The 22,679-nt window shown below is 39.3% G+C and overlaps 1 protein-coding gene and 1 long non-coding RNA gene across 14 annotated transcripts in view; both read left to right on the forward strand.

Annotated features, from left to right (window-relative positions):
• Window positions 1-7,455: 7,455 nt before the first annotated feature.
• PEX5L (peroxisomal biogenesis factor 5 like) overlaps window positions 7,456-22,679 on the forward strand; it is a 108,082-nt gene continuing 92,858 nt past the window's right edge. For 11 of the 13 annotated variants that reach the window (XM_032120284.1, XM_032120288.1, XM_032120290.1 and 8 more), the window contains exon 1: window positions 8,219-8,594. In XM_032120284.1, the coding sequence (XP_031976175.1) occupies window positions 8,574-8,594 (21 nt within the window). In that variant the 5' untranslated portion in view covers window positions 8,219-8,573. Of the gene's footprint in view, window positions 7,540-7,587; window positions 7,810-8,218; window positions 8,595-22,679 lie in introns of those variants that run through there. The other 2 variants (XM_032120281.1, XM_032120292.1) reach the window with 2 other exon arrangements.
• On the forward strand, window positions 8,604-21,396 carry LOC116449116. Its single transcript, XR_004242240.1, has 2 exons — window positions 8,604-16,797; window positions 21,284-21,396. It is a non-coding gene; the product is annotated as an uncharacterized LOC116449116 (long non-coding RNA).

Raw genomic sequence — 22,679 nt, forward strand, 5'->3', positions numbered from 1 at the left:
TCCAACAAGATATATTTTCCATAAACCAATAAGAACAGCCATATATTACATTATTCCTGATTATTTTGCTAATAATACCCCATATCAGTCTTCCATTATTTTGCCAGAGATTGGCACCAGGCTGAAAGGCCTGTAATTAAGAAGCCATCCTATTTAAAATTCTGGCACAGTATTTGCCTTCCCAGTGCTGTATCAATTAATAAAAACCAACATTAACAGTCCAGAGACATTCTTAAGCAGTTCCTTGAATACTCCCTGATGAATGTTTTTGGAACTGCTGATCATAAAATGTCTCAACTTGGACAGTAGCTGTTTAACGACCTCCACAGTCAGTGATGGAATTTCCCAATCTCTTTCTCTACCTGCTAAAAATGCTGATAATAGCACTTACTCCCAAAATGCTTCGAGATCTGTAGTTTAAACACAATTCTTAACATCCAGGTATCTAATTCCTCTGTGTTGCAGTACCTCTCCAGTGAGTAAGAATATTCCTACTTCAATAAAAATCGTTCTTTCTTTTGTATTGAACAGGATCTGAGGTACAAAGTACTCTCATATCTTTTTCATGCTGTCTGCCCTGAATTTATACAGCAACATTAAACCTTTTGCTGCCAGGAAGTCCCTTATATCAGTAACCACGTGGAGTTGCTCTAAATGGATGCTCTGCTGAATCCAGTAATTTCTGAAGGTTTGTTAAGTACAACAAACAGTGAAGCAGTTAATATGGTAAGAGGACTATGTCTCATCTGTATCACCAGCAATCACTAGTGGATAAAGTCTGATTAAAGAATCAAATTTTCACTTTGAGATCTGGAGAGAATTTTTGTAACCAAATAAAAAATGATCAGAAGAAAATCCTTTCAAATCTTCCTTTCATTTCAGGTCCAGCATGTTTTAGGTACTAGTACAGCATAAACATTTTTAGCAATACTAAACCATTTAAGCCAGACTTTCACGAACTTTATAAGGAAGATTTCTATCTAAGCAATTTTTCCTACTTTAGGATAAATTTATGTGTTTACTGATGCAATGGCAATGCAGTGCAGATACACCAAAGCTAGCTGTAAATCACAGCCAGGCTGGATACTGCCATCCATCCGGCCACAGACATCAGGAGCTTGAAGTAGATAAATGCCTGCATACTTATGCAGCCTCTAAAATACATTTTGTAACTTCCAGCAAGCTATATGAAGTTAAAATACTACTGGTATCTGAAAAAAAAAGAGATTTCAATTACCTAAGTTGGTCCAGTGTGATTGGAAGCATAACAGACCTAACACCAGTAATGGGAAAACACCAGCTTGAAAGTATTTAGGCAAGTTAGTTGTCTTCAGAATATTCCACCTGCTCAAATTCATCCTCTGACACTCTGAGCATAGATAGAAGCAATCTCAGAAGCATTAAACAAAACTTATGAACAGGTACAAACACAGTGCTTAGCATTAAAAATAGGGGAGAAAAGAGCTAGGAAGCTTACTTCTAGTTACAGCAGAAATACTGTCATCAACAAGGAAATAATTATAATATCTAGATGAAAATAAGGGGAGGTGTAATTAGCAATGGAGACTGATTTTTCTGTACAATACTGCCACAGGTATTACAGGCAGGCAAAACACAACAGGTATATCTAATAAGAACTTTACAATATAGTCATAAAAAGCTGGGGAGAAACATTGCCTAGAAAAATCCCACTTAAATGATTGCTTAGCTGTAGTCAGAAAACAGTTACTGATGATTCACTGTCAAACTACAGGGTTTTCCTCAGTGGCATTCCAGCATATAATTCAGCATATTTTGATTAATTATTTGGCTAAAGGAATAGAAGACATATTAGTTAAATTTGCAGGGAACATAAATCTAGAAAAACCTCAAGAGAATAAGATGAGGATGTGCTCAAAATATAAAAGCATCTGGGTAAAGTGGAGAAATTGTTTTGAAGAAGTAGGATACAAGTGGTTAAGTACAGCATTAACATTCTGAAGTTAGGGAGGACTAATCAACCACAAAAAACACAGTCGCTGAGAAAATGACTCAGTAGCATCAGCAAAGGTAACAGGATAACAAGCTTAACACTACTCAACAGTATCCTGGTATTGCAATACCTCATGGAGGGACATAGAAACAGAAATACTGCATGTAACACACATGAAGAGTTTCTTCTGGTACTTGTCCAGCTTGGGTCATTACTAAAGTAAGCCAGTCTAAGAGAAGTAACAAAAAAGATGATCAAGACTTAGAAAAACCAACCTGTGGGACAAGGTTTAAGAAAGTGGCATTGCTTAATCTTTTACAAAAGAGAAAATTACAGGAAGATGCAATATTTTTTTTTTAAATGTGTACAGAGCAGCTACAAAATAAAATGGAATATATCCTTCTTCACATCAATTTTGTCTAAAGTAAATAGAAAAAAGGGCATAAACTTCATCAGCGCATGTTTAAGTAAGGTCAATAGTAAAAACTCAAATAGTAGGATAGTTAAGAACTGGAGCTGATTATCTGTGGGGTTGTGGGCTTTCCCCATTCTAAGACTTTCAAAAGGGGTTGCAGAATCAACCCCAATACATTTGTGCTACACTGCAATCACAGCAACTGCAGTATCAGTGCATCCCTGGAGATTCTAAATCTTCTATGAAACTTTTTTCTACTTCATAAATGAGGAATGGTTGGTTTACAAACCTGCAGCACTTGTATAGATGAGGCCCTTATCCATACACTCTGTTTCAATGCAGTCAGCAAAAGGTTTGTGTTGACTTCAGCAGACACATACCAGGGTCCAAATTCAGGAAAACTTAAGAGCAGTGGCCATTTGGCCATTTACATGCAGCTTTCTTGGGATCTGCAATCAGGTGAGAGTGGAAAGACATGCTATCTCCTCTTTTCTTTATCTACACTGGCAGATGATCCTTTCTGTATGAGGCATTTTTGTCTGGAGAACAGTGTCACTGCACATCCAAACCAGCTCCTCTGCAAACAAAACCTCCTGTGCTAGGAACTGACTGTGTGGCTGGACAAACAACAGTAACTATGGTGCTAAGAAACACAACCACACGAGGTGAAGGCAGGACAGACCTACTGGGAGGCAATTTCCTGTTCTTCTGGTCTGATGATTTGATGTGGATGATGTGTTAGTCTATGATCATGGCTTGTATCCTCTCTCAGCAGCTGCACATTGCAGCAGCAGTTCTTGCTGAGCTCGTTGCAAGTGGGAAAGGTGAGCTCAGTGCAAACTGACTCAGAGCTCACTTTTCCCAAGGAAGTCACAATTCCTGCAAAGCACTTATTTCAGATATGGGCAGGAGTGGCACAGACCACCTATAAAATAAACCACAAGAACTTTCACCTCTACATGAGGAAGAACTTCCTATTGAGGGTGCAGAGCACTGGGCAGGCTGCACAGGGAGGGCATCGAATCTCCCTCTCTGGAAACATTCCAAACTCCAACTGAAACAGGACTGGGAGTTTGTAATTATGCTGGTTATAATCTATTACATTCTTCATTCTGCTGACAAGTTCTAGGCTGGTATTTACTAACAGACACAGAGTTACAGAAGAATAAAACTGGTGTGACTCCAACATAATGAAGAATTATACTGTTAGTATTCCACTCGCACTAGTTACAATCTAATTGCCATTTGTTACTGTGACTGGTGGTTTCTACAGCGAGTCTTTTTAATTGAACATTGTATATGCATCATTAGCAAAATTTTTTAGTTTTTTAAAATTAATTTTGATTGTGTCTTGTTCAAATTTATTATTCATTAAATCATGTAAAGAATCCCAAAAACCTTCTTTATATGTACTCCCTAAACACATATAAGCACATTAGCATGGGAAAGGAATGTGTAAACACACATAATATAATTAGCACTTTCACTAATGTGTGGTTGTACCAGTCATACCTTATAACTGCCACTAGAAAACAAAGCATAAAGTGTAATTAGAATCTGTCAGAACTAACAATATTACAAATCCTAATTGTATGTTATTGATAAAGTTTAACACTATTGCTATATTAATTTTGACAGTTTTTGCACCTCACTTGAGTCTAAGAATAAGCTAGGTTATTTTCAGTGGTTAATCTTTAATCAGCTCCATGTTTTCGCAAATTAGGCCAATTATTCTCAGTTAGCAAAAAATAGCATTAAAGAAAATATTTATTAGTAATTATGTTTGTAAATATCTATTTCTTAATAAAATATAGGCACTAGGCATAAATGAACACAAAGAGTTTCCATGTATGCAAACTACTTATCTCCATGGTTACATGAGCTAATAGAATGATGTTTTATACAACATATATGCACCAGAACATTAATCTGTTACTGAACAAAGCAGCAAATCTGTATCTTTATGACCAAATGTGTTATTGGTGGATGCTGGCAACACAATCTGTTGTCACACATGAGAAACACCCAGAGATTCAGAGACATCTGAGATGCACCCTTGAGTGATCGATAAAACTTGCTGGGCATTCAGAGGCACAAGTTCCCCAAAGCGGCCCCTCCAAGTCTCAGTTCCAAAGCTGTAAGAATAAAGCACATCACAGGCTATGGCTGCCTCCAATGCTACAACTCATCCCCCTCAATTTGCATTTAAAGCTCTTCCACTGAACACTTTGTTGCACACAACACATTGAGGATATCTTAACTTTTCTACGTGGAGTGTGCAGGCCTGTTTACCAGTGCAAGATTTTCCTAATAAAAATCATGACTGACCCTTGCCATGTGGTTTCTCGTTATGGAAACCACAGACCCTGTCATTCCAATCACTATGTTCATGAAGAATGTTAGAATAACTGTTGTTAACTTGGAATCTATATAAATTGCCTCATGCAGTTTCACAGTCAGTGATTTAAGACTGTTTCTTTAAGTTTACAGGATGACATAAATATCAGTAAGGCTTAAAGGAGTGAAATATCTACCATCCCCCAGGGGTAGTTAAGTGTCAGGGTTTTGACAGTAGCTAGGTAGCTGCCAGCTTCTCCAAAATGAGCTTGTGAACTTTGTATTTCTGAGAATGCCTCTGCACTCCCATTACTGTCTTCAGGCTTCCTAATAGTCCCAATTGCCCCACAAATGTATTCAAAAACAAAATCGGAGCATTTATTTGTAAAATAAAGGATTTTTATTTGACTTCCTTCAAAATTTCCCTGGCAATTTAATATTAATTAAAATCTGTTGAGCCATATGGTGACTTTTCTTTTCCTTAACAAACATTGTGACTTTCATAGTTTCTGCCATGATTTTTTCCATTTTTGCCATAACAAACAACAAAGGTTAGAGAGCTCGTAGCACACAGACATCACTGGTTCAAATATTAATGCAGCCACACAGATAGACCAAAAGGGACCACAATGCCCTGTAACAAAACAGATTTTCACATTCATAAACAGAGCAGAGTCACAAAGATCATGAATCCCAGCACTCACCAGTTTCTAATCTGTAAAGAACTTGCCTTTATATGTATCGTACAGAATTACACATTAATGCTTTCTGTGCCACCCATCACTGCATTTTTTAAATTGCACTACAACTGAGCAATAAGGATCATGCACTGTTTCCAGATTAGGACTAGATGGAGAGAGAAACAATCTCACTGAGCCTTCTCCTTGTGAAGAGCGAGAGCAAAGGCAGAGTTGACACCTGTGGAAAGCACAGACCTGTGAGTGTGGCTTGGACTCAACTGTATTTGAAGAACAGCCCCTCAAGCAGGTGCCCCTGCCAGCCCTCTGTCCCTGCACACATCTCCCTCCATCCCTCCTCTGCACCGACTGCTGCTTTGCCAGCTTTCACACTGACCAGTGCCAAGAGATTTAGGCCCCGCTAAGGGAAAAGGCAAAAGCTGGATCTATCTGGCTTTACTGGATCACTCAGATCCTGCCAAAATGTGACATCAATATGCCACTGCATCAACAAATTGTGCAACGAATGCTTCAGATGCGTTAGGAAAAATGCCTGTAACACACTATACTATCAATCTCTAGCACGGGGATCTTGATGAATTCTACCAATGTTTGTCCCTCACTTATAAATAACACAGCATGAATAACCATTCCTAAACTAACAGCTCTTCTACTATAAGTGTGCTTTTTCATACCCTGTAGGAAAAATTTAAATCAAGATGCAAATGCTTAGGTTTAGAAAATGGAGATATTGCTACACACTGGCATTGACAAATTTTCCCCAGCTTCCCCCTGAGAAAATCACAAGAGCCTCAGACTTAAAACAACAATAACAACAAAAAAAGCAATAAGAAAAATGTATTTTCAAGTGCCTTAGAAACATTCAGCTACTATAGAAAACCTGCACAGAGCTACAGGGATGGATGCTCGGGATCTACTCTAGCTAGAGTGAAAAACTGCACCTTCAAGATTACTAAAGCTAAAGAGTCTAATAAATCTCAAGAAACAGCAAAGACACAAAGGGCTCCAAGTTTAAATACAACTTGTTTTTTTTTTCACCTAGACCTCAACTTCTAAATTGAGGAAAAAGCCAGCCAAATATTTACATCTGAAAAACCTGTACTCCATATTCTGTATTTTAAGTGAAACCATGATAATTTAAATCTGATATTTTCACCTAAGTGCAGTCACCTTTTGTGAAGTTTTACAGTAATATATGTCTAACATGTATGGACAATCCCAAAGAAGTATTTTAAGCTTATCAGCTCTTAATTGAGGTTCTCAAAGCTGCTTAAGGGATTTAGACAAAAAATATTCATTTCTTATTTCCTTTTATCACCAATACATGGCAAAACTCCTTGGCTGCTCTGAAAATCTCAGTGAGCTGGATACGTATTTACTGGATTTAAGAGAACTGTCACTTTTGCTATCTAAAAGATAAAACTCTTAAGCTTAAATGAAAAAAATAATTGGATAGATTTTGCTTGTGCCATCACTGACGACTTTACGAACTCATGTTCTGCAAAAATCCATTTTTTAGCTGAATGGGAACACTTCAAAAAGGCTTATTTAGTCAGCTGAAATGAGAGCTGTGATGATACAAATGTGCTGGTTTCAGGAATAAGAAATTTATTTTGCACTGTTCTAGTACAGGAGCATGCTTAAGGTTGGATTGTTCTGGTGTATCAAAAGCATCATAAAGTTTGTAGTGTAGTTTAATAGTAAAACTTGAGAGCTCAACGCCAAGAAGTTACACAATCTAGCAAATTCCAGGCGCTGGAGGTTTTCTGTGCTACTGAATATAGATACACTGGGTAGGACAGAAATTTACGATGAAATTGAAAAATCTGCTCCTTTTAGCAGATTCAGAGTTTAAGGTTTGAGGTGAAGTAGAGAAAATAGCTGGATCCAAGATGATGCAAGTGTCTCCCGCAGGATTCAGCCAGGCCTGTCGTGCCAGTTTACAAGGTCAGAATTTGCACGCACGGGCCAGTGCCAGATTTTTGCCTATATAACAGCGTCTTTGGCAAGCGCTGAAAAACGCTACCAAGCGATACTACCAAGCCAGAACAAGAGTCTCCTGATATTTTCTGAGAATTACAACAGATCACGTTCGCTCTTCATTCGCAGAGCACAAGGTAGGGTCCGGGCCGATCCTTTTGCCGAAACCCGGTTAATTGCGGCCGCGGGAGCGGCGGGGCAGGGCCGGGAGCGCGGCGCTGCCGCTCCCCGCTCCGCAGGCAGCGACATTCCCGGGATGCGCCCGCGCGCGGAGCCGCTCCCTGCGCGCCCCCTCCGCTTCCACGCGGGGAGGCGAAACTCGCGACCCGCCGGAGGCTCCCTGTGCCACATCCACGTTTTCCCGAGTCCTGGCTCCGGGACGCTCCGATTTTTTGCTGTTATGCTTAGTATGGCTTGTTTTCCGTGATGTTTTGTATTTTTTTTTTTTTTTTTCTTTTAATGTCGGCAGTGGGAGCCGCCAGCCCTGGCGGGGCGGTGGGGCTGGCGGACCGCGGCTCCAGCGGGACCCCGGCGGGCTCCGCCCGGTGGCCGCGGGGCTCCGCGCGTTCCCTGGATGCTGCGCGCTCCCCCTGCGGAGGGAGGGAGGGAGGGAAGAAGGGAGGAGAGAAGGAAGGAGGAGGAGGGAAGGGGGGAGGGAAGGAGGCCGGGGCTGCCGGCGGGAGGCGGGGGAGGGCGGCCGGGGCCGGGGCCGCCAGGCCGGGGCGGCTGCAGCGGGACGAGGCGCGGCGCGGGCGGGCGGGCGAGGCCCGGCAGCAGCGGCGGCCCCGCTCCGCCCCGCAGCTCTCCCCGCCCGGCCGCCCCGCAGCCCTGCCCGGGTCCGCCCGCCTGCCCAGCACCCCCGAGCAGCGGCTCCTGGGCAGTGCCAGCACCGCCTCGCAGGGGGAAACAGAGGCAGGGAGGCAGCGAGACAAGAGGAGGGCGGAAAACAGCTCTGGGTTACTGAAACCAGTGCAGGAGCTGCCAGGACAAACGGAGCTTTAGCCAAAAATAGCTCGTTCAGGGTTAGGCTTTTTTTTTTTTTTCTTTTTTCTTTTTTTTTTTTTCCTTTTTTTTTTTTTCTTTCTTGCAGTCGAGCGGCCGGGAGAAGTGCCCCCAGCGCAGCGCACAGCCGACCTGCCGGCCTGAGGGGCAGCTGAGCAGCCACGGCAGGATGTACCAGGGACACATGCAGGTAAGCGGCTGCAGGCGGCACACGGCGAGCTCGGAGCGGGCTCCGCTGAAACGTGGCTCTGGGAAGTTTCGGTGGGTTGAGCGGAGGGGAGATGCCACCCTGGCACTGTGCAACAAGTGACCTGGTACAGTGTGACCGTGGCATTTCAGCTCAGGGCCAAAGCGAGCAGCGTGCCTGCGGCTGGCGCTGCTCAAGGGGAAGGATGGCAAAGGGGTTCTGTCAACTTTGTAACTAGGTGAAGTTCTCTGTGTATTTTTCCGTGTATGATGCCTGCTTGTTCAAACAGATTCAAGGGAGTATTCCAGGGCAAACATTGTTATGGCATGCTTTAAGTGACACATGTCTCCTGCCATCCTCTTGATGCATCTCTTCCTGTATGTCAAGTGAAGGGCAAACAATAAGGGAAAAGACAGAGCACTTGCTTTGCAAAATCTGCAAAGGTTTCACACCACACTCAAACTGTCGATTTGCTCAGTGTGTTGTGTTTAAAGGTGATGGATTTCTATTCTTCCCTCCCGACGCGGGATGAGGATTGATTTTGCTAAGCCACGGAATGACTTTGTAGAATGAATTCAAACACATGGCAAAGAGACTTCAAGATTTTAGGCAGAAATCTTGTCTCATGATCCTACTGATCTACATCGCCTTGGCAGAATACACCCCTCCTCCATAAAAACATTCTACTGCCTTGGACCTGGTGGCTTTAACCTTGACTCCCGCTCTCCTTCACATGGCTCTTCCTTGGGAAGCCAAGTCTGTTTTGAAGAAGGAGGAAGTATCAAAGTGGAGTAAAGGTTTACACCGATCTCCCAGATTTGTTCTTTTGCTTTGGACCCAGTCTGGCTTTGTGTTCATTGCCAGGAACGATCAAGTGTTTTTATCACGTACAGTGGCAGCAGCCTTGATGTGGTGTTGTTAGCACTGAGGCTGTTTAGAGAGGAACTGCAGCCTTAGGAGGTGCGAGCTGACCACTTCTGTTTGGTGTGACTGCACAGCATTTAAATACTGACTGAATGGTCATCGGGGACATCAGGCAGTGTCAGAGCCAGGGTTGTGCACGATATACATGAGTTAAGAGAGGACTCTGATTCAGCACTACCTTCCAGAGCTGAATGATACCAGTTACTCTTTCATGTTTGTGTTACCTGATCGCAGCAGTGATAAATAATGTGTCATAATACCGCTTGTAATTGAGAGCAAACAGGTTTAACAAGAGGTGAATCAATGGAGGGAATATGCATGTTACTGTTTGTTTCTGATAATAAGGTTAAAACACAAAATCAGTCCTGAAACTAATGCTACTGAATTGGACATTGCCAAGTAGGTATTTACATCCTTAAGAAAGCAGAAGTTCTTTGCTGTGAGTTATATATTGCAAGGTTTCAACAAACATACAACACTTTATAAAAGGAAATCTAATGGAATCTTGAGGTGTCTCACAGCATTGTAAATTTTCTGAGTCATCAAAAGATTGAAATCAAACTTGCAATAGGAAATAAGGTCAAAGCATGCAAATATATTGTGACTGGTGTCCTATAAATTTTTTATTTCAAAATAATTTTATTTTTCTAGCCCAAATATAGTTAAATTCTAACCAAATTCTCTTAAAAGGCTTGCTGAAGTAAAAATACTGTTCCTGTTGACTACACTTGTAATTGTTAAAAACAAAAGCCCACCTGAGTTCATAATCCAAACTTTTAAATATATTTTTATCCTAACAGGAAGCATTAATGAGCTTCAGATAACATCTACAAAGCCTAAAGCCTTAGGAGAGATTTTCATGTTTAGTATATACTTAATTAGAGCCTTTAAATGAGTCAGACAAAGACAATAAAACGCTAATTTCTTTGCAATGAAATGACCTACTGTAATGTTTATTAAACCATGTTGGAACATAAGCTAAGTTACCATACAAATACGGTATCAAACCTCATGCTAAGAAAAATGTTGGCATATTTTAGGCATTACAGGTCCTTTCTTACTATCCCAAGACTTTTTGTAAGACTTGTACTAATTTAGGGAGAACTGTTTGCATTACCTGTTAATCTAAAATAAGATGAACAATAAACCCGTCCCAATTGGGGTGGATAAAGTCAGACACATAAGTCAGCACCCTGGACTCCTAAGCGAAAATAATCTCATTTTTAAGGCACTGAGCCCTTAATAGAATTTACGGTTCTTGAAGAGAAGGTGTAATGTTTAGCTGGGTAAACTACACTACCTGGCTACATCCAAATGCAAAATGATGGGCCAAGATATAATGCCTGATACTACACTCTTTAAAGCAATTGTTCTTCTGAAGTTATTGGGATCAAATGTAGGATCTGACTTAGAATTCCAGTAATCATTTCCCTTTTTCCTACTGTTCTGTTCTCAGATGTAAAAGTGAAACCTGCAGAATAAATTCCGTAGTTCATTTATTTTAAAAGATGTTTGCAGAGCCCATGTTTCACTAATAAGCTGCTGTAACTCAGCTAATTCTTGGAATACTTCTAAAATGGGAGAAACCTAACAACTGTAACAAGGTAATAAGCATAATTACAGAGATTGGGAATTTACCTCTCTTGGAGAGGCATCAATCCTTATCAGCTTCAGTGGGGAATTTCTGACTAAGCTCAATAAATTGTACAAGTAGATTAAATATACTTTGCATTTAAGATCTGCTGAAGTCCAGCACTGAAACTACTTTATTACATCAGGCCATAATGTGCATATCTCTTCTTAATATTTTGTTTATAGTACAGATTAGGTTTGTTGGGGTCTTTTTTCCCAAAAATCAGAAAATCACCTTGTTTATTCCAAAGACCTAGGTTTAGATTTTCTTCTTACTATTTTCTAAATGAAGCCTCACAACACAGAAATACTACAGAGGTCCTAAGCCGAAATACCAAAGGCAGTTAAAAAAGATATCAAAGGAAGCTATGTCCTGCCTCCACATTCCCAGGTGCCTTTCTGTAGGATTTGCTTTTGTGATACTTGTGCACCCCACGCTTTCAGGTAGAACACCAGGAAAGAGGTGAAGTGGCCTTCCAGAGAGCCAGCACCACAACCAGCACTAGGATGCAGAGAGGTCCAGTGCCACGGGAGCTCTTTCCAGGCTATTTCACCATCATAATGAGCTTTAGCATTTGATTTTGCTCTGTTTACCGACCAGTTCGGTTTGCGCAGTGACCGCGCGAAGCAGAGCAGGGACTGCCGTGGGTCCTGAGGCTCCAGCTGCCTCCTGAGCCCCAGGGGTGAGGCTTTTGCATGAGCAAGAGAGCTTCAGATGAGATGCATGGGCTGTTTGTCTACAAATGTACAACCTCAGTTATGTAAGAAGTCCTGTTTAATTCAGTAAATGTAGGCTCTGACTGGATGGAACCTGATGGAGACAGGAGCACACCCTGGGATTCACAGATGAGGCAGAAGAGCCAAGTCTAAAAGCTAAACTGTACAGGTGAAAGAGAGTGTTTGTCTCTTAGGATAATGTGTGCAATCCTGTGTGCTGTTTTCCATCTACAACAGAACAGTAGCAGACCAGATGGAAGCAGAACATTCAACCCCCAATCACTGCTCTAAAATGTCTGTCATTTTAACAACCAACTATAAGATGTTTTAAGGTTTTTACAGTATATTGTAGACCTGGTACCAGACCTCCTGTTGACTTTTATGAAAGTTCTATAAATGAACAGGGGGCAAATTTCAATCACAGAATGGGATTTGCACAGCATTTGACTTCCTATGAAATTCAAAATAAATGCTTTCAAAACTGTTTGCCCTGATGCTGTATTTAGTCTGCTTTCCCCAGCACAAATGCTTGAGCAGAACAAGTGCTTTGCCAAATGTTGGCATGGGATTTTACATATGGTAGTGTTGTGTTTCTAGATGTCTTAATTTAGACAAAGCACAAATCTTGACCACACAGGGGTATCAAAGTTCCTCTGGCGCTTTTTTGCAGGAGCAGGTTTGTTAGTCACGATGCCTTGGCCAAGTTCCAGATCAGATAGTTTGTCTCCTAAACTTTTGATTGCGTAGGCAATCAGCTTCATGCCCTTAATTTTTGTGTTGTGATATTTAACATTCTACCATTGGTACTTTGTATTTACATGAAATAATCCATATTAATCATTCATGTTTCAGTAAGATTTCAGTTGTCAAACACATACCTGTATGATCATAGTGGGTCTGCAAAAAAATAAGTATGTATACATGAAAATTCCTGCAAGGTGGAACCTCAAGGGCTTCACATGTTTTGGTGGGCCTGAAAAGCACTGCTAAATATTTTATAAAAGACATTTTTATACTGATTTCTTGGCATTTAAGACACACTAACTCGCTGAGAAAAGGGAAGCAGAACAGTCTCACGATTAACTGCAGATGCAAATCCCATTTTGGTTTACTTGGTAACCTAATAAAAATACAGTGTTGGATACACTGCTACCTAAAATAAATAACCCCGAAGCAATTAAACAGTTGTGAATAAAAAAAGAAAGTAATGTTCATTTTTACATTAATAAAATGGTCTACAAAGAATATGCACAATGTAAAATTGAATTCAATGCTAAATTGAATCTCCTCTCAGCTGTAATGTCAACATAAACTTAATAACTTTAAGCTACAAAATTTTAAAAATCTGGGCACATGGCTGGAATCCTAACTGATCTTTAGTGGTGTCTATGATTCATAACTCCTAGCCTAGCTAAAATTCCATTATGATAAACTGATAATATTTTATTATTACAACTCTTTTCTAAAAGTACTCACAATACTAGGGCAGTGTTTATGGTGGTATGTTGTCTATTTTGCCTTGGTATTTTCCAGTATTTTAGTAGCACCTCTACCAAGTTTTGAACATCAGATTATGAACTGCTTATAAATTGAAAGAAAGGTAAAAATAATGAGCTCACTTTCATAGAATGAAGTTCATTCAAAGAAAGTAGATGATAAATTGTGTTTGGCGAAGGCACAGACAGAAACTGTAAAAATTGTGAGCATTTGCAATGCTGGTAGAGAGAAGTGTTCCATGAAGCTGTTAGGCAGTTTTACAAGAGCCTAGTGGAAAATCTTGCAAAGGCTCAGAAATTCTTGGCTCATGCTATATTTTTACTGGATGTAAATTAGGAAGAACTTTTACTAACTAGATAAGGATCCACCCCTCTATTCTGTAATTAAATTCATTCAAAACATAGAAAAACAACAGTCCTTAGTGTAGTCTCTGTCATATATTAATATAAATGTTAGTCTAAACCCAGTATATAACTTTCACCAAAGAGGCACTGTTTACTCAAGAATCATGCTGTACTTTCTTTTTTTAATCTACCACTATTGTCACAATTTACTATGCAAAGGAGGAGGATAAAAAGTTCAGATAAAGTCCACCAGGTGGATCAGGAGGAATTGTCCAAATAGAACAAGGGGCATGAAAGGATGGAAAAAATAACGCATATGGAAATTTAGACTTTAGGAAATGCAGTCTCATAACTTGGCTGTAGGATGTTTTGTAATTTATAATAGTCTTGTATCTAAGTAAGCTTTAAAAAAAAAGGTGTTGATGTACAAACCAGGTCCATTTAAAATCATCTATCCAGCTTAATTTGCTACTCTTTTTGCAAAAGTTAAACACGAAAAAGGTAAAAACATTGAAATACTACTTAGAATGAATCTACCCAGTGCACAAAGTACGTACTAGTTGTTTGTGTCACAGAATCTAATTTTGCACAGTCTATTTCAGAAATAGGTGATCCTGCAAAACTGAGAGAAACACTTGTCTTCCAAATCAGTGTCATGGCATGTAAACTAGGAGGTGACTTTCTGTAGCTGTGGATTTTCGTCATTGTCCAGTAATACTACTAATAAAATGCCTAAGGATCATAAAGACTGTATTCAGCAAATTTTTCTACCAGGTTAAAATTATTGTAAACAGTCTGATATTTCATTGCTCTGCTCTCAGGCTCTTGAAGTTCTGAGTCATTGGTACATGAGTTTTACTTCCAGTGGTTTATTTGCATTTAAATAAATTCTAAAATATCAAGTAAGTGAAACTCATTATACGCAATGGAAAAAAAAATCCATGTCTCATCAGTTTACCCATGCCCAGAAATGCAAATCACAACCCAAAGTTTAATGGTAGCCCCCGAAGGTGATTTTCCCAAACTTTGCACGATTAGTCATGTGTCAGCATTACTGCAGTTCCTCTCAAAAAACGGGTTGTCCTGAACTTCTGTAGGTTGGCATAGTAGATGTAAGCATTAAGTTTTCTTCCTCTACTTCTCCATTGCCTGTCATGACACTCAGATTTGCCACTGCTTTGCCTCTCATTGTCCTGTTTGTTGATTTTCTCCTCCTTGCTCGAGTTTGAAGGCTTTCATGAAACGTTTTGCCTCCTGCCACATTTGTGCTGTGTTTTCCTTCCTGCTGCCCACGGCAGGGCACCCAACTCACCCAGGCCATGACTGCTGCCTGCAACAGGGGCCGAGTCCCCTCTCAGCAGCACTTGGTCACAAAACAAAAATGTTCCACAGCCAAGGTCTACTCACTGCCACAAGTAGAAGGAAGTGAACTGATGGTGAAAAATTTGGTTACCAGCAGAGCTCCCTCTTCACAAACTGTATGAAGATTAGGAAACAATAGGGGACTGCCACGAGAAGGGAAGTAGCCAGGTTTAAAAAAACACCTGAGTTTTATCTACAACATTTGCAAGGTAGACCTATGCCCATAAACCCACTTTTCTCACATGCTTCTCTATTTTGGCAATCCCTACAGGAAAAGAGCCACACTAAAGTCTTTGTGAGTTTCTCTGTAAAATGTGGAACACTCTAATGCTTCATGTTCACTTGTCTTAGAGCAGTCTACTGTCTTCTGGTAACTTGAACTGTTCATTTCATAGAATTTCCTTTTTATACCTCTTATCCCGATACAGGTGTTGAATACAATTTACCAATACCTTTGGACAGCATTTTTCAGTAAAATATGCATTTGGAACAAAGTAGCACCTATGCATTTAGAACAACAAAAGCATGTGTGATAAGAAAAGTACTGTGCAATGAATTAAGACAAATTACCATTCTTGATTACATTAAGACTTCATTTGCTGTTAGGAGATACATGAAAGAAATTCAGATGCTCTTGTCCACTGACATTTAGAAATGAGACCTTCAGAATTATTTTGACATGCATTTACTATCAATCATTTGGCTTTATAGACCTTAATAGTTTTCAAAAGCTGAGGAAACAAACTTTAAAATTTGTCTTAACAAGATTAGAGCCAGCTGTAACTTAACCTTTACATCAGTGAATCTAATTGGAAATTACACTGATGTAAAAAACAGAGTAATTTGCTTCCAAGCCTTTTTCACATTAATTTCTGTCTTCCCAACGTCACCAGTCAGGTTCCAAAGCTACAGTGTCAAGTAGTGAATACAGCATTTCCTGGATAGGGGCAGGAAAGCAGTCACAAAATACATTTTCAAATTCAGCATTTTCTGACTAGTAGGCGTATCAGTAAAAGGTCCAGGAACTCTTATTCATTGTTAATTAAAAATCAGTTGAGGGGAAATACTTGCCCATTTAAGTCTACTCTGAAATACAGAAATATATTTCTTGATAAGTAATGCTGAATATTAGAGTTTAACTTCACAGAGTTTCCTATGGTCAATTTTGCTAATACTAATGTAGGAATAAACAAAGACCACAGTAAATAGAAGCTTCTTGAGTACTTCTGAGTATTATGTAAAACTGAGAGTAAACATCACATTTTTATATGATAGTAATCTGTCAAAGCCTCTTAAAATCTTAATAGGAATATCTGAAAAAAAAAATCATGTTTTACACAAAAGAACAGATTCATTTTATTTATGCTAGGTAGAAGATGGCCTTAGTCATGATCTTGGACACCATTGTCATAGGAGTAATGACAGAAATGTGACAGAAGTGATTAATGAAATAAAAAATACAGCTTGACATGTGTCTCATCAAAGTGACAGGTTATTTCTGTTGTCATTCATGGAAGTTTAACAAGGAATATAATTTTCCAGTTGCAGGCTTGAGATGTACATGAGATCTTTCATCTTCTGCTATATGTTGTCTAACACTCCTTTCAAGAACCAGGACAATTTTAAGAAGGCTTTGAAAAAGGAACACAAGAAAGAATGATAGATAAAAGAAAGAGGGAAAATTAGGATGTACAACAGAGAAAACAGTGCTAAGGAATGGAAACTAGGAAGTAAGTGACTGCTGGTTTTGTTCTGAACAGTAGAAAACGTCGTTAATATTACCACTCTACTCAATCCAGGTAATGCACACAACATGGCAAGTTATATACAGCTGGAAGGGATGCATAGAATTGCCTGAACCTGTGCAAACAAAAGAAATCTGAATTATTAGAAGACAGCTAGATACTACATGGAAATAGTGAAAGAGCAGTGGAGCACTCACGATAAAAGATTACATGCTGTTCAGGGAAGACAGAAAACCAAAGGTGTTGGTCATGTTAAGAGCCTGGACCTGAAGAAAATGGGCAAAAATTCTGTAAGAAGCTTCAGAACTAATATTTTCAATTGTTAAATTGTTAAGGTTATGCCTTAACACAGAGAATGGAGAATACACAGGGAATGGAGATAGTTTCTCATAGGCAGAAGGAAAAAGTATAAGCTGCCTAAAGTAAAGCTTATTTAGATCTTAGAAGTATATTAATCATTGGAAGTTTTTGGTTATCTGATGGAAAAGGGGGAGGGGAGCAAAACATACTCAAAGTGGCATCTGTAGTATGGATAACCTAATTTATGGTGCAAACCCAAAATGTTTAAGAGGGTTTGAATTCTTCAGCTATTACAAATGTGTTATATTAAATGGAGACTTGGTATAAAATATGTTATATTTTCTTATTCATAACAAGAAAATATATTCTTGTTATGAATCTGAACAGAACAACAGAAAATATACGAGATTTAAGATAAGGTGAGAAAAGTTGTAAGACAGCTAACAGCCTGGATATCCATATGGCTATCCATAATCTCCAAGGTTTTATGGAACAGACTTCAAGGAAAACTACACATACCTAGACAAAGAAAAAAAAAAAAAGAAAGAAAGAAATGCTATTTGAATTTATCAGGAGAACATAATGTCCAACTAACTTGACAGCATTTTCTGTTATCATAACGGGGTTTTAGGCAAGGGAGGTATAACTGACTTGATCTATATGACCTTTGGTAAGCATTTGTTACGGTGTTACAAAAGAAATTATTAGTGAAGCTGGAGAAAGTAAAGAATAGTAGTAAATCTGTAAAGAGGGCAGGAAACTCATTCATGGGGAAATGAAAAATAGAGCATTAAAGGAAGGACTGTCAGCCTGAGGAAAGTTTAATAGGGAAGGTTTTTGTGGATCACTGTTGGAAGTGGTTGTTTGTGATGTTTCATCCATAAATGTAGCAGAAACAGGAAAATGGTGACTACATTTGTTGATTACTCAGTGCTGGAAAACATTGTCAATATTGGGAAAGATTCAGTACTGCTGAGTTTTGGTCACTATACAGAGGATCAACAATAAAAATATGATTTCATTTAACACTACAGTATAGTGCTGATCATCAATAACAAAAAACCTACCGTAAGACATGGACTATAATATAGAAATTACTGAGAAGAACAACTTGCACATACATAATGACTATAAGTTGTCGATAAAATACGTCCATAAAAAAGACAGATGCAGTTCTAGTTTTAGAAGAGTTTTTTCCAGAATAGTCAGGAAAATATCAGTGCCAGTTGACAATGCCAGTAGCAGATTTTCAGTTGAGAATCTTTTACAGAAGAGAGGCATGGAAACAGGTCCAAAGAAGGATGATCAAGGAGAAGGCAAAGTCTATCTTACAAGAAAAGACCAAAAGATTTTGGCTTATTTCATTGAGCAGAATGACAGCTCAGCAGGACCATAATCACAGTATGTAAATGCATCAGGGAGATAAACACCAGATATGGAAAAACCTAAATTAGCTAAGAACAAAACTGGCACAGAAACAAATGGATATTAACCAGCTGTGAATAAATTTAGGTTGGAAATTAGAAGAAAGTTTCTGATCATTAGAGCAATCAAGACTTCCAATAGCCTTCCAACTGGAATAGTGGAAGCAAAAGAACGAATTACTTTAAAGATGAAACACAGTTTCTGAGAGATTTGGTATGACATGCTGCGTATGAGACCAGAAGATTGAACCTCAGTAACCCAGGAACAGCACCTTCCTTGTCTTAACAGAATCATGGAATGGTTCAGGTGGGAAGGGGCCACAGTAGATCATCTGGTCTCACTTCCCAGCTCCAGCAGGGTCATCCAGAGGACAGGGTACGGGATTGTGTCCTGATGCTTTCGGGGTATATCCAGTGAGGGAGACTCCACACCCTCTCTGGTCAATCTGTCCCAGTGCTCAGTCCCTGCACAGTGAAGTTCTTTCTCATGTTCAGGTGGAACTTCCTGTGCATCAGTTGCCTCCTGTTTGATTGTTCGGCACCACCAAGAAGAGCCTGGTCCATCCTCTTGGCCCCATCTCTTTAGATATTTGTGCAAATGAGCGAGGTCCCCTCTCAGTGGCCTCTTCAAAGTCATCTTCTGAAGTTGCCTTCTCAAATTTCTCTGACTTCAGCAGAAACACACCCCAACTCCTGTTCAGAAAGACCAAAATACTCAACTTTGAGAAGTCAAAAATCTTCCTGTTACAGCTGTGGAGGCTTGACTGTCTTCACAGTGTGACTAACCTCCTGTTGAGACCCCACACAGGCAGTGACAAATTAGTGCCACTTTGCCTAGTCCAAGACATCATTTTGAGTCGACCTGAGCTCTAAAGTTTGAATATTCTCTCTGCCAGCTTTCTTATCAAGTCTCCCACTCATCTGAACTCATGGTTTTGCTTCGTATAAAACCTTCATAATCAGAGGAAATGTATTTCTCCCATACAGCTAAACTCAATGTTTCATGTTAGAGACATCGAAGCCTTTCACTATCTCTTATTCGTGTTCCTGCAAGTGGGCACCGGGGGCTGGAAATCACCAGCTGTGTCAACATTGTGTAACAGGAGGCTTAAATTTATTTCAATAATAACCAAATTTTGTGTGCATAAGGATGTAAAATAGAACCCATCAGAACCAGCAGAGATATTTTCCCTGACATCAGATGAGCCAGGACTAAGCTTTTTTTCAATTACCACTGGCTCACTTTTCTCTCCTAAGCTCCAAAAACAAATGCATTGGTTATTATTTAGAGCATGTGGTCTTAAATAAGGGAACTCAGTTTTCTGTTTTGCAGTCCTAGTCAGGAAAACTACTGAACTCACTTTGGACTGTTCTTTTGGAAGGGATCATAAAGCCACATCTTTGAGTCAGTGCTCTGTCCCTGTAATGAGTCAGAAGATTATTTCTGAATTGATTTAGGCTCATAAAAGTATTTCAGGATCTGATTTCTGGGGTTCCTGTCCCATCTTATATCTGTGATTTGCATCCCACAATGTATCAGGGAGACAGACGTCCCTGAACACTCCATCACAATCTGATAATATCATTACAGCCTTGCAGCTCTTGGTCATAATCAGTTCTATGCTGTAGTGCACTCTGCTACTCAGATCTTAGAATTTCAAGAGTCACACCAGCAAAAGACTTTCCAAATAGGTGAGATCACTGGGTATTGGCTAGGCAAAGATATGCAAAAGCATATCACTAAATTTACTGAGCAAGGGAATAAGTACTTTTCCCTGCCATTGCACAAAAAATGAATGTTTATTTCCAAAGTGTTTTATTGTTGTCAAAGAGAAACCAAATTTTACTACCTTTTTATCAAGTTGTCATTGACAAATACCAGAAATAAAATTGCAAATAAAATTCCAGATAATTAACTCAGACTCATTAATCATCACAGAAAAACTGTGTATTCAGGTTGTTGCATATAGATTCTGTATATTTGCTAAGCACCAAGCAAAGCAATTTTTTTGTGACTTTACAAGCAAGTCCTTACTATTCCTTTTTGCACACAGACATGCTCAAGTTCCATCCTGTGTGTCATTTGCCGAATTTGAGAGCAGATATTACTGATGTGGCCAACCAGACAAGATAGACACAGACTAGAGAGACCACAAATATCAAACCTGAGTTTAGCAAAAGGCTACAACCTATGTACAGAGTGTTCCCATATCTGCAAATACAAAACAAAGGACTAGTAAGGTTTTTAGCGACTTTTATACAGCTCTGTTAACAAGGAAATAGAATTCTTGGCTTGCACTAATACACAATAAACAATCAACATTATTTTTCAACTATGATGAGTTTGATGTCTTCATGGTGCTTTCAGTATATCACTGCCAGCAGGCTGTCTTTGATTTCTGGTCTTTCTTGCTAAAACAAAGAGTTCTACAAATTAAAGTCTCATCTAGCATTTCAGATAAGAAAGTAGTTTCATCAACTGCACATTATTTTGGACAGCAGTCTGCAAGGAGTACAGTAGAAACATTTACACTCATCTGCAGGTAAAAACTTACATAACACATTCTGGTGTCTGTTTTATTTTGAAACCATAGAGATGATGTCTGAACTATCATTCCCACTTCAGCTGTGACAATTAAATACACATGTATCAAAGAACTGCAGATACTTGAAAAATACTCTAGATTTACTAGTCAAACACAATTTTCTTTCTAAATTTTTTCATGGGTTTTTTTGATTCTTTATAGCTGACATGTCTTGGAAAGGAACAGAATCACTGCTTAAGAGTTCAACTGCACTTGTGATTTTTTTCTCCTCAAATCATTTTCATAAAGGAAAAATAAATATGTTACAAACATTACATTTAATTCTGCTCTGATTTTTGTTTACAGGTTCTCACTAACTAAGAGGAGAAGCAGTTATTTAGTGTATCTGGTTACCATTTGTTTCTCTGCAGCATTAGTTTTGTGCAGTCCCTCAGAATTTGTGTTTATTGACAGCAAAATAATTTCTGAAATATGAGAAGCATAGTTTCCAGAGGAAATCCATTGCAGATTTCTGTTCTGTGTCACCTTCTTATTAATACTTAGCACTAGCAGAGAACCATGGCAGCAACTACTCATATACTGCAAGATTCATTTACAAAGATGCTGCTCAATATTTATCTACTGCCCATCCAGTGAAATCCTGAAATCCCAGTTCTAGTGAAATCAGTGATAAAGATACCATTAATTTCAGCGCAGTCAGAATTTTATTAAGACTCTTTCACAGTCAGAAGCATTATTCCTTGCCTCAAAGTAGCCTAGAAAGGGATATCTTCATTCTGTAAACACAGAGAAACGAGGTACCAGAAGCAGGCTAAACTCTGAGGATTTATAACTGTTTACACTCCGTTTGTATGTGGCACATGCAGGTTCTGTCCAGTAACTGCCTGGGTCCATGAGTAACCTCCAATGGTTATGGCAGAACTACAGAGGGATCTGGAGTTAACTTCCTGCTTGGCCATTGCCACAGATTTTCTATAGGAACTTGGACTTACTGTCCAAGGCACTTACTGTCACTGTGCTTCTGGTTTCTATCAGTAACACAGGAATAAAAGCACTTTCATTGTTATAGGATGTTCTCCAGATGTATTAAAACATATAGAAGCAAATGCTCATCCAGTTATGGAGAGCACTTTTATTTTTAATTACTAAGGCAATGTTTTAGTCTTATAAAAATGAAAAGTCTTCTTAAAAATAACCTTTATATTGAATCCAAACTTTTTGCCAGATGTCACTCAGAAATTAGAGTGTAACCACATAGTACAGGATTCAGTGCCCTCCATATAACTGAATTAGTAGGGGAGTTGGAAAATACATACAATAATGCAATCCCAAATTCAAGAGGGCTCTTTTCAAAACATGGAAACCTGGTCAAGTAAATTTAATTCTTCCTTCTGGGATATTGCTGATAAGACATGGACAGAACAGTGATTCATGGGAGGGAAGAGAAGCAGATGAGTACCACAGTAACAGAGAACCCGGTGTGGGTAAGGAAAACTAAAAACAACAGAGGAACTCTGAAGCAAAGTCCAGTCGGGAGCGTCGTGAGCACAGCACTGGAAAGGGAGGCAGGATGGCTTGACTGAACCCCAGCCAGAGG

Source organism: Corvus moneduloides, chromosome 10 (assembly GCF_009650955.1).
Source record: "Corvus moneduloides isolate bCorMon1 chromosome 10, bCorMon1.pri, whole genome shotgun sequence".
NCBI classification, from domain to species: domain Eukaryota; kingdom Metazoa; phylum Chordata; class Aves; order Passeriformes; family Corvidae; genus Corvus; species Corvus moneduloides.